Here is a 16,590-nt window from a genome sequence, read left to right as displayed (position 1 = left end):
TATAAAAAAGGAGCTGTTTTTGTACATTGTCTTAAAAAAAGCTACAGGTAAAGTTTCATTTCATTTTTTCATACTATAGCAGGTATGAAAAAATTCATTTTCTCATACTATACACAAATTTTTTTTTATTTTTATCATGACTAAAATAAATTTTAACAAATTTAATGCAGAAAATGCCTATGCTTATCCCTGTGATTCATACATAGAATGAAAAGGCATTACCCCATTAATTTAACATTACTTTCCATTTTTATAATTGTTTTTTAACTGTTTATTTGTAAAATCTCTGAACTCTAATGCACCATTGAAAAAGATTTTCCTTAGAGCATGATGGTGAGTTTTCATTGCTTATTACTAAGGCCCAGATTTTGATGACATTTGCATTTTTTGTCCTTTAAAGAATTTTTTCCAACTTTTATTATTTTTTGGGGCATTTTTATTACATGAAATGCAAGATTTGTCTTATAATTTGTCTTGATTCAGAAGATGCTGCATCAATTAAGACAGCGCAAAACGTGTTGGCCTCTGATAAAATCTAAGGAAACTTATCATTTATCAAGTCTAACTTTGCTATTGTGTCTTCGGCAATTACAAGCTTGGAGAAACAAAAATTGGAACTTTGCGATGCAATAAATTATATTGACATAGTGAGTCAAGTGTTGCAAAAAGCAAGGGGAAAGATAGCACAAAGTGTAGCAGCTAAATTGAACAAAGTTTTGGAGAAGATCTCTGGCTTCCAAACAATGAAGAAAATCTCTAGGATATTAACAGGTGAAGCAACATATTTTCAAATTAAAGAAGAATTGTCAGTAAGTGAGACCGTCTTTTTCAAGTACGCACCAATAACATCAGTAGACGTTGAAAGAAGCTTCTCCAGGTATAAAAATTTACTTTCAGACAAGAGACGCTCGTTTACATTTCAAAATATCAAAAATCATTTAATAATCAAATGAATTCTGATATTTAGTAATATTATGAGATGGAAATTGTTATATTCATTGAAGTTTCTATACAAAATGAAAATGTTTTGAAGTCAATAAATTTTCCTTTTTTTGTTATTTTAGGATATAAAACATATTTTTCAAACTTTAATGAACGTAGAACAAGTATTGCATTGCTTTATATTTTTTGAAATGACTCATAATAATTTTAAAGAGTAAAACATTGTTTTAGTTCAATATTTTTACTTCATTTAAATCATGTCATAAGGCATTTTTAGCTCAACTTTCACATTTTCTTCACTTTTTAGGTCATCAAAATCCGGGCTGTACTTATCACTAATGAAAATAGTGAAGTAACAGAGAATCATAATTCATGATTTAAGATTAAAATCATAGATCTAATAAATAATAGCATTTTAACATTGTGCACAATGAATTTCAATAGTTAACTGGTAATCAATAAACAATGTTTCAATTTTGATTTGCTATGTTTTTATAAATTGTATTTGAAGAGAAGTGTGCTTAGGATGGGGCTCAAACTGTGCTGATTCTTTTCTAGATGAAATTTCATTTATAGTTTAATGACACCATTACCAGAATCTACTATACTGCTCCAAATGTAAATGATATTAAGAACTCTAAGAAAGCTCGTCAATATTTGCAACATGCCTGATAAACCTACTATGGATAAAAGCAGCAGAATTTTATTTATTTACTTTTTTTCCCCAGAGTGCCTTTGACATTCTAAATGCTCCTCAATATCGTTTGAACACTAAGTTGTTCTTTTAACGTAAAATCTATGCAACTTTGTGCAATAGCTCAGTCAAAGGGGCGGTCAAAAATCTGAGCACAAATGCTATGACAATTCGTTTTTCCGTCGTATCTATGAAGTTAAATTCAGGAATTTTAAAATATTTCACATCACAGTAAAATTCATTTGTCCAAAACTAATTTTGTAGTTTCTTTAAGAATTAAATATTATTTGTAATGTATTCATTAATGATTATAAAAAGAAGTGTACTTTAAAATGTATAAAACATTTTATATCATGTTTGACATCATAATTTTTCAACATAATTTTGAAGAGTTAAGAAGACGTAGTAATTACAAGAAGTTAAAAAATTATATTTTTAAATTTTAGCTATTGAAAAAGCTATTTATCTTAATAAATTTTTTAATTTTGATAGTAAAAATTACCTAAATAATAATCACGGAAAATACAGGGTGTTCTGTAATTACATGTAACACATTGTAAAGGCTGCAAATTGATATTTCAAAGAGAGAAAAAAATGACATTGTTATCGAATAAGTTAAATAGGCAGTATGATAAATAGAAAACCAGTTTGAATGACCGATGACTCACGAACGTGTTATGTTTTAATGGCCTTCAAAGCTTTGACTAAAAACTTGATTACTAGAAAAAACAATCTAATTTTCATCAGTCATGATTTATTCAATTTTCATAGATTTTTTTTTAAGTCTAATTATTAATTTATGACCCTTAATGTGTGTATTCTTTTTTTTTTTCGCTTAAATTTTATCAAGGATTTTAAAAATATACATTAAGGTTAAACTTTATGGAATGCTCTGTTTAACTTGAACCCTTTTCAGTTGTTTTAAATGAAATTATTACGACAACCAGTTTACTGTGCAGAGGACTGGAGTTGGATGATTTGAATGCAGTTATCGAACTCCACCCAAACTCAAACATGTTATACAGTTTAAGTAATGATATTTAAGAGCACTAAATATGACGCTCAAAAAAGATTTTAAAAAATAGGGATATTACTAAAACATATTGTGATTGGGACATGTGGTTTTTATTTTATTTCATAATCATCGATAAACAGCCGACCCAATTTTGGGTTAACGGGTACCAATGTTCAACAACGTCGCCTTGTAATTTTGAACCTAAGGGAACTCTTGGATCAAGTGTTAGGAGAAATTTCCATTGGAACTAAACCACATTTGCGTTACATGAAGAAATAATGAAGTTTAAATCACCTAACAGTTTAAACATATTTCTCACATGTATTGTATAACTATTAAATTAAATAAAGTAAAATAAAATAACATTATAAAAAACATTTTAATAAATACAAAACTTTATATACATTTTAAAAATTTAATACATAGATCAGTGTTTTTTCTTTTTAAATTGTTTTTTGTGTTTTCTGAATTTATTTTCAGTTTCAGTTTTAGCAGCATTTTCATTCTCTACTTTATTCTTGATACNTTAAATTAAATAAAGTAAAATAAAATAACATTATAAAAAACATTTTAATAAATACAAAACTTTATATACATTTTAAAAATTTTATACATAGATCAGTGTTTTTTCTTTTTAAATTGTTTTTTGTGTTTTCTGAATTTATTTTCAGTTTCAGTTTTAGCAGCATTTTCATTCTCTACTTTATTCTTGATACTGCAAAGAAATAAACAAATTAAATCTTTCAGTTATAAAATAAAATATGAAAAGAGAATAATGGATATGTAAGTATAGACTGAAAATATAGAGGATTTATCATGTAATCACTATATTTCTACAGCAGTAATACATCCATACACCAGCAAATAATAATAATTTGATCTCAGAAAGAAAAAAAAAAGATTAAAACATTTCTAGGTTATGTATTGAAAATGTAAAAGAGTGAAGATGTTGTTATTAGATAGAATAAAAAGATCTGCTTAAAGGTAGTAGGTGGGGATTATTTAGTATGTATAAGCAAAGATTTTCTTAATTACCCAAAATATTTTTTAAATCTAAAACTAATCTGCAGACATATTTGGGGGATTTTAAAAAATTCTAACAAATTTTTTTTTTAAAATTTTCTGAATTTGTTTAAATGATAATGAAAAAGGAGCGAAGAAATAAAGGGGAAAAATTCATTTCCAAAAATTTTGGTTATTTTGTTATAGGCTATATTGGGCTTTATTACAATTTTGAAAATGCCATAAGTCTTAATGATAAATATATTAATATTACAGTGAGAAATTTAAGTTAAATTACCATGTTTTTTGATGCATACTTTTTTTTACAAATGCAAATTTTGCAGTATACATAAAGATTAAATCTTTGTAATAAGTTAATGACTATCTTGGGGTCATAAACAAATTTAAATTTAATAAGATTGAGCTAGAAATTGTTTAAATAAATTCTAAAACCGAGTATAAGTATAATCTCTTGGCAAGGCTAACGCTATCCAGTACAATGCATATTCTGCAGTTGTTTAGGTGTTTCATAGCAAGTTTTGTTTTCTAATTTGTTTCATTTTTTTTCAAGTGCTTAAGATGATATTCACATCAACTGCAGCTTACAAGAGGTTAGTGTGAAATTTGTTTTCAATTTTACTTTTAGATTTCCGAAAATGTAATTATTCTTATCATTTATATCCCCAATTTTATAATATACAAAGATACAGCCATTACACGAAGAAAAAATCTTAAAAAATTAGCTTGCAAGAGATTAAACACATTTTACCAAAATCATAATTATTCAAACTGATAGGACTAAATAATCAAAAAGGTAGGTAAGCAAAAACCATTGTACATGAACTAACAAAAAATATTGCCATTCATATCAACGTTAATAGAGAGGTAGTTCAAGGGAACTTTTTCTCTCATAGATGACTGGTTAGAATTGTCATACAGTTTACAGTTTTTATTTTTGGATGATTTTTAATGGAAAAAAGTAGTTTTAAAATTTTTAGAAAATCAATTTTAAATTTTTTTTTTTTTACATGCCATATTCTTAGTGTTTGGAATAAAATTCAAAATACATTATTCTAATATAATATTATTATTAATTAATTTTTAATTTAAGCTACGTAGAAAAAAATTATCAATCACTCCTAAAAAAATAGAATTTAGTTTATAAATAGGTGTTTCATGCAAAATGTTAACAAAAAGTTTGGTTACACATTTGTTGGGTTCAGTCATCGATTATTGTAAAATCATACCAGAACATAATGCTTGCCAAAAATAAACTGACAGTATAAATATTTCATACTAGACTCCATATTCAAATTCCATAACATTGTAAGTCTATATTCTGAGAATGTCAATTCAACACAGCATATAAAAACCAGAAATTATAAATGAAAAAACAACATATATAAATAAATAACAAATGTACCTCTTTATGCTAACAAGCGTTTTTCTTCCAGTAAAAAGTGCCTTTTGCCATTCATCTTCAGATCCTTTAATTGCATATTGAGAAACATCCAAAGCAAGTAGTTTTTCCTGTTGTTTCTGAACTTGAACAGCGGCTTCTTCCTGTAAAAACAATAAAATAATTGTTTTCTGAATCAAAATGTAATAAATATGCAAAAAACTATAATCTTAAACGCTGCCTTACAAGTTCTTCATCCAAATCCATTTCTAAAGGCTTCATTTCAACATCAGTAGAGATTAATGTACTTTCAACACTTTTTTCAATAATGCCCGAAATGTAACTGCTGATTTTCTTTAGTGTTCGATTTAAAAGACCAACAACTTGAATATTCTGTAGTTTTAAATCTTTTGAAATAGCATCTAATGATTTGTTTTGTAAACCATATGATAACAATATAGCCTAGATGGATAAAATAAAAAGAAAAAATAAATAAATAAAGGAATAGTTAAAATAGAACAATACTATCATTAGTAAAAATAAAAAAAAATCTGATCAAATATATATCTATAAATAATTTCATATTAACAGTGTCCCATTAATTTGATATAGACTTCCTGTTCCATACGCAGAAAATAAAATATGAATAACTTCGTGGTAAACCTGTCACTTTCAGTATGTAAAATTTTTTCCTTATTATTTTATTTTCATTAGCATTTGTGTTTTCTGAGTGAAAAAATGCAGTCATTTTATCATTAGTTCTAAAATATCCTATAAGAGCTACAGTCTCTTAATAAGTACACATTTAAAAAAATTATCTATAAAATCATGGGGGTTATTATTCAAAGATTAGAAAACTAGAATTTTTTTTTATCCAACATTACGTAAAGTCAGTACCACTTAATAAACTGAATGGATAAATGTATGCTATGCATTGAGTAAAAAAAAGGGGAAAAACTACTAAATAGAACAATAATAAAATAAAATTTTATTTATTAAACTTTTTGTATTCAATTTTTAACAAGTGCCGAGTTGTACATTACCTTAGTAAAAGTGTGTAAGTTTATTCAAAGACATTATACATAACATAAGCATATCAATTTAAATAAAATCCTGCACAATGCACCTTTGAAATAGGCTCCACACAATTTATTGAGCCAAAAAAGACAACATATTTGAAATCTAACATGTTAAAATGAAGTGGGAGGCAGGGTTACAGCTCAGGTAATATCTGAGAAATGGCATGATTGTTTCAACTGATCAGCATTGCACATAAACCACTTTACTTCTCAGTCAATCTCATACCCATCGATCTGACACTGGATTGGGCATCAAGCTGGAACTTGGGATCAAACCATCCTTTTTTGCAATGTTAACTGGGTCCCAAGGATGGGATGGCTTAGTGCCTTTACCAATATAGCATCCGGACGTAGGGACTATGCAGTAGAGTTTATATAAACAGGCGATAGCATTTACGTTTACAATAAATTAAGACACATAAATTTTATTGATATCCTTTATGATGTCAACATGTATGTATGGGACAAATGCTGAATATAAATAAAAAGATACTTATAATAACAAGATAAAAAAGTACCCAAAATTGTGGCTAAAAACAAAAAGAACCAATTTACAATCGAGAATTTATTTTATCGCCTTAAAAATCTTTCCTCCGATTGCAATTTACTTTTGTCACTGTATTTGTAATACGTAAATTCATGTTTTTTACAATTATCAAAATAGCCTTAGAAAATTTTGCTCATGCTTTCTTTAAAATTGCTTGAAAGGAAATAAATGACACGTTGAGTTGTTTAATTTATACTCTGTTGCAAATTACAAAAAGACCATTGCGGTATAGGATTTAGGTAATCATCCGCGACTGCATAAAGTTCCCTTTTATTTCGATTTCAAAAGTTAAACACGTTAGACAGAAAATTAATTTAAAGTGTTTTTACTTTTGTTTCGCTGTAGAAGAAAATTGTTTAAAAGAAACAAAATTTATTATTAATTCATCCGTTCCTTTAAACTTGAACAGAAAATAGCATTTAAATATGATACAACATTCTATTTTTATGGGAAACAAAACAATAGCTTTTATTCAATAAGTTTTGTTTTCCTCATTTCACATAATTTAGGAAAGTAAGCAAAAAGAAGACCGTGCAACAGTAGCGTTGTTGATATACGATCGCGCTAGGAGCTTGGCATACACATAGAGGCAAACAGGTTCCCTCCATAGGGATAATGGTTTTTTCTTAACTCGAAACAGAGATCGCGCTAGGAGCTTGGCATACACATAGAGGCAAACAGGTTCCCTCCATAGGCATAATGGTTTTTTTCTAAACTCAAAACAGAGTATTTTCTAAATACTGTCAAAAAATCACCAAGTATCAATTCCTTGACTTCATCTATATGTTGATCATTAATCAAAGTGAAGGGTTTACCAGAACGGGTGGTCATCTTTGACAGATTTTCTAAATTTCAAAACTTTCATAGCAATCAAATACTGCTGCTTTTGATGAACAGCTGCCTCTTAAGTTCTTTTTAACAATATTTGAAATGCTTTTGTAGTTGATATTTCATTGCAAAATAAAATTGAATGCATGATTTTTTATCCTTTTTTTTCCAGAAAATCAACGGAATGAAAAATTGATATTTAATTTCAGGCGATAAAATTAAATAGCATATGATTTTAATAAATAGCATATGATAATCATAAAAATAACTTGTAAAAGTTCACAGACAATATTTAAAATGGATGAATTTTAAATTAAGTATTCTGGATATTTTTTGATCACAGTAATATACAACAAATTTACAAACTGAATTTTAATGCAGTATAAAAGAATATTTTTGGTTCAAGAAATAACAGAACATGTGTATAGGTATTAAGTTTGCACTATAGTATCAAAGTATACTTAGCAATGATAATGTAGTATAATGATGATATTATAATACTGTATAGTAGAATTAAGATAATGCATGCTTAATTGTTGAAATAATTAAGCATGTAAATTGTAAAATTGCATTGCATGTAACAGGAAACTTCTTCAGTTAATAATAAATATTTTAATATTTATAAATGTTTTTACTTCTTGGGCCACTGGAAGGTGTACATTTTTCAAGACATTCTTAAAATACAGTTTGGCAATAGTAGGAATGATGTGAATGACAGTATTCAATTCTTGAAGCCTTAAACAATATTTTTCAAGTGACTTCATATGATAAGGCTTTAAATATAAATCCAATTCCTCTTTAGAAATATCTAGAAAATAAAATAAAACAATTTTATACAAGTATTGAAATAAATTATTAAAATGGTTGGAATAAAAAAGTTAAAACAATTAATTATAAATATGAGATTTTTGCATTCTCTAATTCTAAAGATTATTTAACACAAAATTAAAATAACTGTAGATACTCGTTATTTTTGTATTCACTAATTCTAAAGATTATTTAACACAAAATTAAAATTACTGTAGATACTCGTTTACCATAGAAAAATTACACCATTTAAGAATGTCATATTTGTAGAATAAATTACAAAGCATTAAGTAAAGCATTCCAGGTGGACTATGGCTCCACAGTATCAGGACCAATGGCATGATTGTGGCAATGTGGTCAGCATTGAACACAGACTGTGTTTATATCACAGACAAGATGTTACCCATCGATTTGAAGTTATGTGAGCTTCAAACCACCAATGGGACATCTAATATATAACTTAGTTTAAAAATAAGATCTAGTAGTTCGAATAACTTTTGTAGAAGTAGGTCTTGGTGTCATTTAATCTTACTCCAATTTACAGCAATTTTTATTAGTTTAAAGATTAAAAACTGGGTGTTGCAGACAACACAGTATGTCAGTCTGTAAAAGTAAATTTAGCATGTTTTTCCCCTTCAAAATTATAGGTGATGTAAGGTCGTAAAGGATAAATGATAGCAAAGCTTTATTTTCACAAAAAAATTATTAGAGCTGTTTATTTTTAAAACTGAACTGTTTTGAAAGTCTGCATACAGGACATTTTCAAATGGTGGAAATGCTCCATAGCATATAAAATATGCAGATTTATATTTTAAGGAAGACATTCGTTCGAGAAAGTAATTTTTTAAATCTTACAGATCTGATTTATTCACAATAAAAGGTTAAAAACATAAAAGTAGAATATGACTAACAATGTGGACCACTTTCAGAAAACAATTAAGAAGAATGCACTCATTTAATTGTGTGCATATTGTGGTTACATTTAATTTGTGAGTAGAAATTATTTAAATAACTCACAAAATGTAAAATAATGCAAGCGTTACTTTGAATATTGAGAATCGTATTTTCCACATTTAATAGACTTAGAACACGAGAAAAAAAAATATCCCCCCCATTTTTTAGCCAAAATAGTAAATATAGTAAGATTTCTTAAATAAAAATTCTTTTATATAGACTAAATATTTTAAGATAAATATCCTGATAAGTGGTATTATGAGGATAACATACCTTTTGTGTTTATAAATCTCTGGCAAGAATTTAATATGCTAAGAGCAAAAGATGCTGGAAACTTCTTGCAATGTGATTTGAGAATTGCAAAATAATGATTGCTGAAACTCATCATATTTTTTTCCACAAAACTAGATGACTCTTCATTGATTGGTTTAAACATGGCAATAGGTACTACATCAGAATCCTGAAAAATAAAAACAGACAACAAATAAGGTAATAATCCCAAAATGATAGTTTACAGTGTTTTCACTACAGCGCGAGAATCTCGCATATTTTTGTTCTTTTCTCGCATTAAAAAATGATTACCGCGTTCTATAAATCAATTTCAAAATTCGCGAATTTCTCGCATTTTGGAAAAAACTTCGAATTACGCCATTTAGTATAAAATCCGTTTCACTTTTTTCCCTGTATCTTTCATTATTTTCAACATCTGCCCCATTATCTAGCTTCCCTATTTACCAGTATTGTTCAGAACTTTTCTTAACAACAGAACACAACCACGGAACCCCTTTCAGAACACATTTCTCTGCAACCACGTATTTACCGTAGGTAAGGTTTCTTCATGTAAGACGTTCAAATTTTTTATGCACTTATGTAAGATGGACAAATACCTTGTAAAGGCAAAATCTTCTATGACGATGCACCAAAAATATTCAATGCTTTAAAAAATAGAAGACGTTAAAAATGTATTAAAATTAAAGAGAAAAATTTTTTTTTCAAGAGTTCTTGTGATTTTTTAGTTTTTAGAAATCTCAGNGTGAATGACTGTATTCAATTCTTGAAGCCTTAAACAATATTTTTCAAGTGACTTCATATGATAGGGCTTTAAATATAAATCCAATTCCTCTTTAGAAATATCTAGAAAATAAAATAAAACAAGTTTATACAAATATTGAAATAAATTATTAAAATAAATTATTAAAACAGTTGTAAAAAAGTTAAAACAATTGATTATAAATATGAAATTTTTGTATTCTGTAAATCTAAAGATTATAGAACACAAAATTAAAATAACTGCAGATACTCGATTATCATAGGAAAATTACACCATATAAGAATGTCATATTTGCAGAATAACTTGCAAAGCATTAAGTAAAGCATTCCAGGTGGACTATGGCTCTACAATTTCAGGATTAATGGCATGATTGTGAGATTGTGGTCAGCACTGAACACAGACTGTGTTTACATCCCAGACAAGATGGTACCCACTGATTTGAAGTTGGGTGAGTTTCAAATCACCAATGGGACATCCAATATATAACTTAGTTTAAAAATAAAATATAGTAGTTCGAATGACTTCTGTAGAAGTAGGTCTTGGTGTCATTAATTCTTACTCCAATTTTCAGTAAATTTATTAGTTTAAAAATTAAAAACTGGGTGTGGCAGACAACACAGTATGTCAGTCTGTAAAGGCAAATTAAGCATTTTCTTTCCTTCAAAATTAGAGGATAAAGGATAGCAAAGCTTTATTTTAACAAAAAAATTATTAGAGCTGTTTGAATTTTTAAAACTGAAAGTCTGCATACAGGACATTCCCAACGCTCCATAGCATATAAAACATGCAGATCTATATTTTAAGGAAGACATTCGTTCGAGAAAGTAATTTTTTAAATCTTACATATCTGATTTATTCATAATAAAAGGTTAAAAACATAAGAGTAGAATATGACTAACAATGTGCACCACTTTCAGAAAACAATTCTTAAGAAAAATGCACTTGGAAGTTTTGCAAGGTTACATTTAATTTGTAAGTAGAAATTATTTAAATAACTCACAAAATGTAAAATAATGAAAGCGTTATTTTGAATATTGAGAGTCGCATTTTCCACATTCAATAGACTTAGAACAAGAGAAACCCCCCCCCCATTTTTCACCCAAAATAATAAATATAGTAAGATTTCTTAAATAAAAATTCTTTTTATAGACTAAATATTTTATGATAAATATCCTGATAAGTGGTATCATAAGGATAACATACCTTTTGTGTTTATAAATCTCTGACAAGAATTTAATATGCTAAGAGCAAAAGATGCTGGAAACTTCTTGCAATGTGATTTGAGAATTGCAAAATAATGATTGCTGAAACTCATCATATTTTTTTCCACAAAACTAGATGACTCTTCATTGATTGGTTTAAACATGGCAATAGGTACTACATCAGAATCCTGAAAAATAAAAACAGACAACAAATAAGGTAATAATCCCAAAATGATAGTTTACAGTGTTTTCACTACAGCGCGAGAATCTCGCATATTTTTGTTCTTTTCTCGCATTAAAAAATGATTACCGCGTTCTATAAATCAATTTCAAAATTCGCGAATTTCTCGCATTTTGGAAAAAACTTCGAATTACGCCATTTAGTATAAAATCCGTTTCACTTTTTTCCCTGTATCTTTCATTATTTTCAACATCTGCCCCATTATCTAGCTTCCCTATTTACCAGTATTGTTCAGAACTTTTCTTAACAACAGAACACAACCACGGAACCCCTTTCAGAACACATTTCTCTGCAACCACGTATTTACCGTAGGTAAGGTTTCTTCATGTAAGACGTTCAAATTTTTTATGCACTTATGTAAGATGGACAAATACCTTGTAAAGGCAAAATCTTCTATGACGATGCACCAAAAATATTCAATGCTTTAAAAAATAGAAGACGTTAAAAATGTATTAAAATTAAAGAGAAAAATTTTTTTTTCAAGAGTTCTTGTGATTTTTTAGTTTTTAGAAATCTCAGTTAACTTTTTGAAATCTCACCCTGTTTTTGAGAAAGGGTGAGAAATTCTCACTCATTTTTTTTCTATGATGAAAACACTGGTTTAATGCAGTATTTATCAGCTGGAAGAGTATCTTAAGCATCAAATAAAAACATTACAAATTCAAATACAGTCAAATGCAAAAATAAATTTAAAAGCAGATAAAACAAAGGGAATTTTAGGTTCATGGGCATTTATTTAGACTACTTGAGGGTTTTCTAAAATGGATATCTTAAGTTCATTGAAATTTTACTTTCTTGAAAACAAACTATCATAATACATTAAAAACTGAAATAAAATAATAAAAAATAATCGATAAAGAAAATAAAGATGGTAATTAGAATGATAGAAAAAAAAACCTTTTCTTACTTTGTTAGCAGCCATGTATAAAGGTACAAATTCAGCTTTCCTCCAAAAACTAGGGAAAAAATATTTCAACATAAATATACTATAAAGTTTTGAAAAAAAAAATAAAGTTATAAAAATTCATGTATTTTTAAAAAAAAATTCTATTTTAATTGCCATTACTTTAAAGACTTTTTTCCTTTAAAAATAAAATTTGATTATAAAAACAAAGAGACAGAAAAACAACCTGAAAACATCTGATGACAAATTGAAGAAAACACACATGAAGTCTATATTATCCAATTTTAAATCTGACAGTTGAAGTAACAGAGGGGATTCGAATTTAGAACCTTCGTCTTGACTTCTATCCGTTTGTTGATTATTATTAGACAATTTCACATTTTCTTCAAGCGATATAACTTTTCCTTCATACAGCTCTTTCAATAGTTGCACAGCTCGCAAGCCATATCCCATCTAAGGCAGAAATTAAAAACGCTTCAAAATAAAAATCAAGTCAATTACACCAAATATTAAAAAGGTAAGAATGTAAATTACAAGTAAGAAATTGTTTAACAATCAGTTAATTCAAAATCCTTTATTAAATGAAAACAATCGAGGGTATTGAATTTTGGTCACCACTGTTGCTAAAAAATCAAAGCTGGTGCCAAATATTTTAGTAAGATATTAAGCAAATTGGTGAACTAGTCTACAATCCATAACAAACTGGCTCTCAGAGAATTTTATTTACACATCTCTGATAATAAAATAATAATAAAGTGAACACTTATTTAAATCAAACTATAATTTCATTTTAAGCTTGAAAAACATTCTATTTGAACAGATAGAATAACTCTTAAAGAACATTTTATCAATCTAAAAGTTGATTTCCCATACATTGCACAAACATGAGTATTCAATTTTTTTTTCTTGTGGCATGCAACATTATAGCAAGAAGATAAAAGAAAATGAAATCATTAAGCTATAGGTAAAAGTGGCAATTTTGATTAATTTTATGAAAATTTTTATCTCTGTACAAACGAGAAACTGGCGCAATAGATAAGCCACACTTTTTCTAACTGTAAAATTTTCCCATGAAACTGTTTTTTTATTATTTTTTTTTTAGCAATGCTTACAGATAAATACTTTATAAGTTTGAAAAACCTGTACTAGCAGCAAAATGCAAAAAACCATCTTGATGCCCATATGGAAAGCACAGTGCTTTTCTAGCCATTCAAATATATTTTCCAGTATTCCTCCTTTCAAAATTGGTCACATTAAATTGGTCATGTATATTAAAAATTAAAAAAAAAAATCAAAGAAACAATATATATATTTAAAAAAAATAAATCAGTCTGTTTGTCATAAAAAGGGGCTGGAAGTAACAACTCTCAACTACGACACTATTTTCTTTGTTTAATAAAAAAGAAATATTATAAATAAAAAATAGATAAAAAAAGGTTAATCATTTCTATTTATGACAACAATTGAATTAAAATTTATGAGGAAATACTTACTTTTTTATACTGAGGATGTGTTGCTAAGTTAATAATATGAAGACCACGTAATTTCGAAACATCTGCCTTCACATTCCATTTATTGAAGCAACTAGGCACGGGTTGAATTAGATTTGATCCACATTTTACAATGTCAGAGGGAAGGTTAGACTCAATATGGACCTGATAAAACAATTCATCAAAATTTAATTTTTAACTAAAAATAATTTTTAGAAATGATATTAATAACCATTTAAGCTGCCACATTTTTCGCACAGCTAGAATATTTGATAACAGCCAAGATGAGTTTCTTAAAAAAAGTTAAAATTATATACAATGATGTGAAATTTAGGAATATAACATATAAAATTTGATATTTATTACAGGTTATCACACTTTTCGTAAAACTAGAATGCCAGGTTACAACTAAAGTAAGTTCTTATGTTTAACTAGTATTCGATGATGTCAAATTTAGTAATATAAATTTTTATTGAATGAGTTCAAAATATAGCTGATTGTTGAGACTTAATTCTAACAATTTGGACTTGAAAATATCTATTTCACTTTTAATATAACCTCAAGTTTAGACGTTTTAAAGACATTTTTGGAACAGTAATTTTACACATTTGGAGCAAAGACTTTTTCCTCTTCAAATGAGCAATAAATAATTTATTAGCAAAGCAAACTAAGTTAAAATTACAAAATGTTTTATATGCAAATTAAAAATTTTTTTTTTTTGTTTGGGTGTATTTTTCGAAAATGTTTACCTTAAAACTTGCTAAAAAAAACTTAAAAAATAAATTTTTTTTGAGAAATATGGGGAGCAACCATAAATAACAATCAGTATAAATTAATAATAGCAAAAAACTAGGAGTATAATTGAAAAACTGAGTGTTTGAATATTTTAAGTGACATTTCAATGAATTCAAGTAAACTAACTTTTAAATTTTGACAGTAAGAAAGAAAAATGATCCTCCCCCTAAGTTGCCAATTGCTGTAATCTATAAATTGCTCAAAATCATTTAAATGAGCAACTCCCCACAGAAAATAATAAAAAACTGTCACTTAGTATCTTTATTTCTTGTCTAAAAGCTTTAAATGGACAAAATCTATAAATCCCAAACACTTATTTAACCTGTTTGTGTCATAATGCTTTAATTTGCTAAGGATTTTAGAGAATTTAAGTAAATAACCTTAACAAATTATAACTAAATTATCTGAAAAGTTAATATATTAATCAAAGGAATTGAGGATTATACCTTGTCTTTATTTCCTATCTGATTCTAATTGGCAAAATCTATAAATCCTGTACACGAATTTAAATTTATGTCATAGCATTCAGTTTGTGTTTTAATTTATTGCAAAAATACAGATTTTTTAAGAAATATTAGTTGTTAAAAGTACTTGAAGCATTTAACCCCGAAAACACTTAGAGAGGGTTACTTAGCACATTCTTGTATTGAGGTCTACAAAACTTAAGATTTTGCAAATAAATTATTGTTGTACAGTTAAATATCACTAAAACAAGTTACTTCGAGATACCTTAACTTTTTTTTAAAGTGTCACTAAGATTACAAACTTCTTTCATCAAGCTTCTCAATTAACATGTTATAGTAATAGTAAATAATAATTAACATGTTATCGTAGTAGGACTTAATTTCTTACAATAATGGCACATAACACTTCAAGAGGAATTTTGGTAGTGCATCTCTGCAAAGGAGGTAAGAGAACAAATATTTGGTAATCAGGAGAATCTGCTATCCTAAGAAGTTCTTCTACATTCAACGTATAACTAGACTGATTCAGTATTGATACAAGAGATTTTAAAAATTTCTCAGTAAAAGGATTGCCACTGAACAAAACATCACGAGAGACACAATATCTAGATATTTTGTTAAAGAAAATACAAATTTCTAAAGAAAAAAAGTGATAATTGTTTTTTTACAAAATTGAAGTAGATCTGATATTTAAAATAGAATCCTTAGAATTAGGAATAGAAAAGGATTAAAATCCTTATATATTAGGTACATTTTACCTTTTTTCGGAAAATAACACATATCAAAACTTTTCTGATACTAAAATTCTTCGAATGAATATATACATAAGTATATTCAAAGGCTTCCTATGTTTTTATAACTTGTAACATAAAATTTTATTGCAATTTTTTTTTTGTTTAATCTCATACAAAATAAGTGTTTGGCATAAAGGATGAGGATTTGGGCGTCAGAAAGTGGTTTTGGACTGGAATTGTGGGATTTGCAGTTCAAAAATATATTAAACTGCCTAAAATCTATAAATTTAAAAATATAATCATTATAGCACATAAAAACTATATCTTTTTACTGATATTTATTTTTACATGTTTCCTTTTAAATAAGATCCCAAATTAAAACTTTCAGCATTGTTCACATAAAGTCAACAGCAATATTTAATTTGCTATGTTGCTAATAAAA

The 16,590-nt window shown here is 27.3% G+C and overlaps 1 protein-coding gene across 1 annotated transcript in view; it reads right to left on the bottom strand.

The window, feature by feature from the left end:
- Positions 1-3,202: 3,202 nt before the first annotated feature.
- The window catches only part of LOC107452094 (RNA cytidine acetyltransferase), a 28,166-nt gene continuing 14,778 nt past the window's right edge, over positions 3,203-16,590 (bottom strand). The window contains exons 12-22 of the mRNA XM_071179253.1: positions 15,803-16,050; positions 14,159-14,320; positions 12,892-13,118; positions 12,669-12,717; positions 11,522-11,708; positions 10,294-10,401; positions 9,541-9,771; positions 8,142-8,314; positions 5,299-5,514; positions 5,077-5,216; positions 3,203-3,366 (exon numbers count right to left, since the gene is read on the bottom strand). Coding sequence (XP_071035354.1) covers positions 3,270-3,366; positions 5,077-5,216; positions 5,299-5,514; positions 8,142-8,314; positions 9,541-9,771; positions 10,294-10,401; positions 11,522-11,708; positions 12,669-12,717; positions 12,892-13,118; positions 14,159-14,320; positions 15,803-16,050 — 1,838 coding nt within the window. The 3' untranslated portion in view covers positions 3,203-3,269. The remainder of the gene's footprint in view (positions 3,367-5,076; positions 5,217-5,298; positions 5,515-8,141; positions 8,315-9,540; positions 9,772-10,293; positions 10,402-11,521; positions 11,709-12,668; positions 12,718-12,891; positions 13,119-14,158; positions 14,321-15,802; positions 16,051-16,590) is intronic.

Source organism: Parasteatoda tepidariorum, chromosome 3, assembly GCF_043381705.1.
Source record: "Parasteatoda tepidariorum isolate YZ-2023 chromosome 3, CAS_Ptep_4.0, whole genome shotgun sequence".
Taxonomy (NCBI): domain Eukaryota; kingdom Metazoa; phylum Arthropoda; class Arachnida; order Araneae; family Theridiidae; genus Parasteatoda; species Parasteatoda tepidariorum.
Note: the sequence above shows the minus strand (reverse complement) of the source record. Positions and strands in the feature narration are given on the sequence as shown.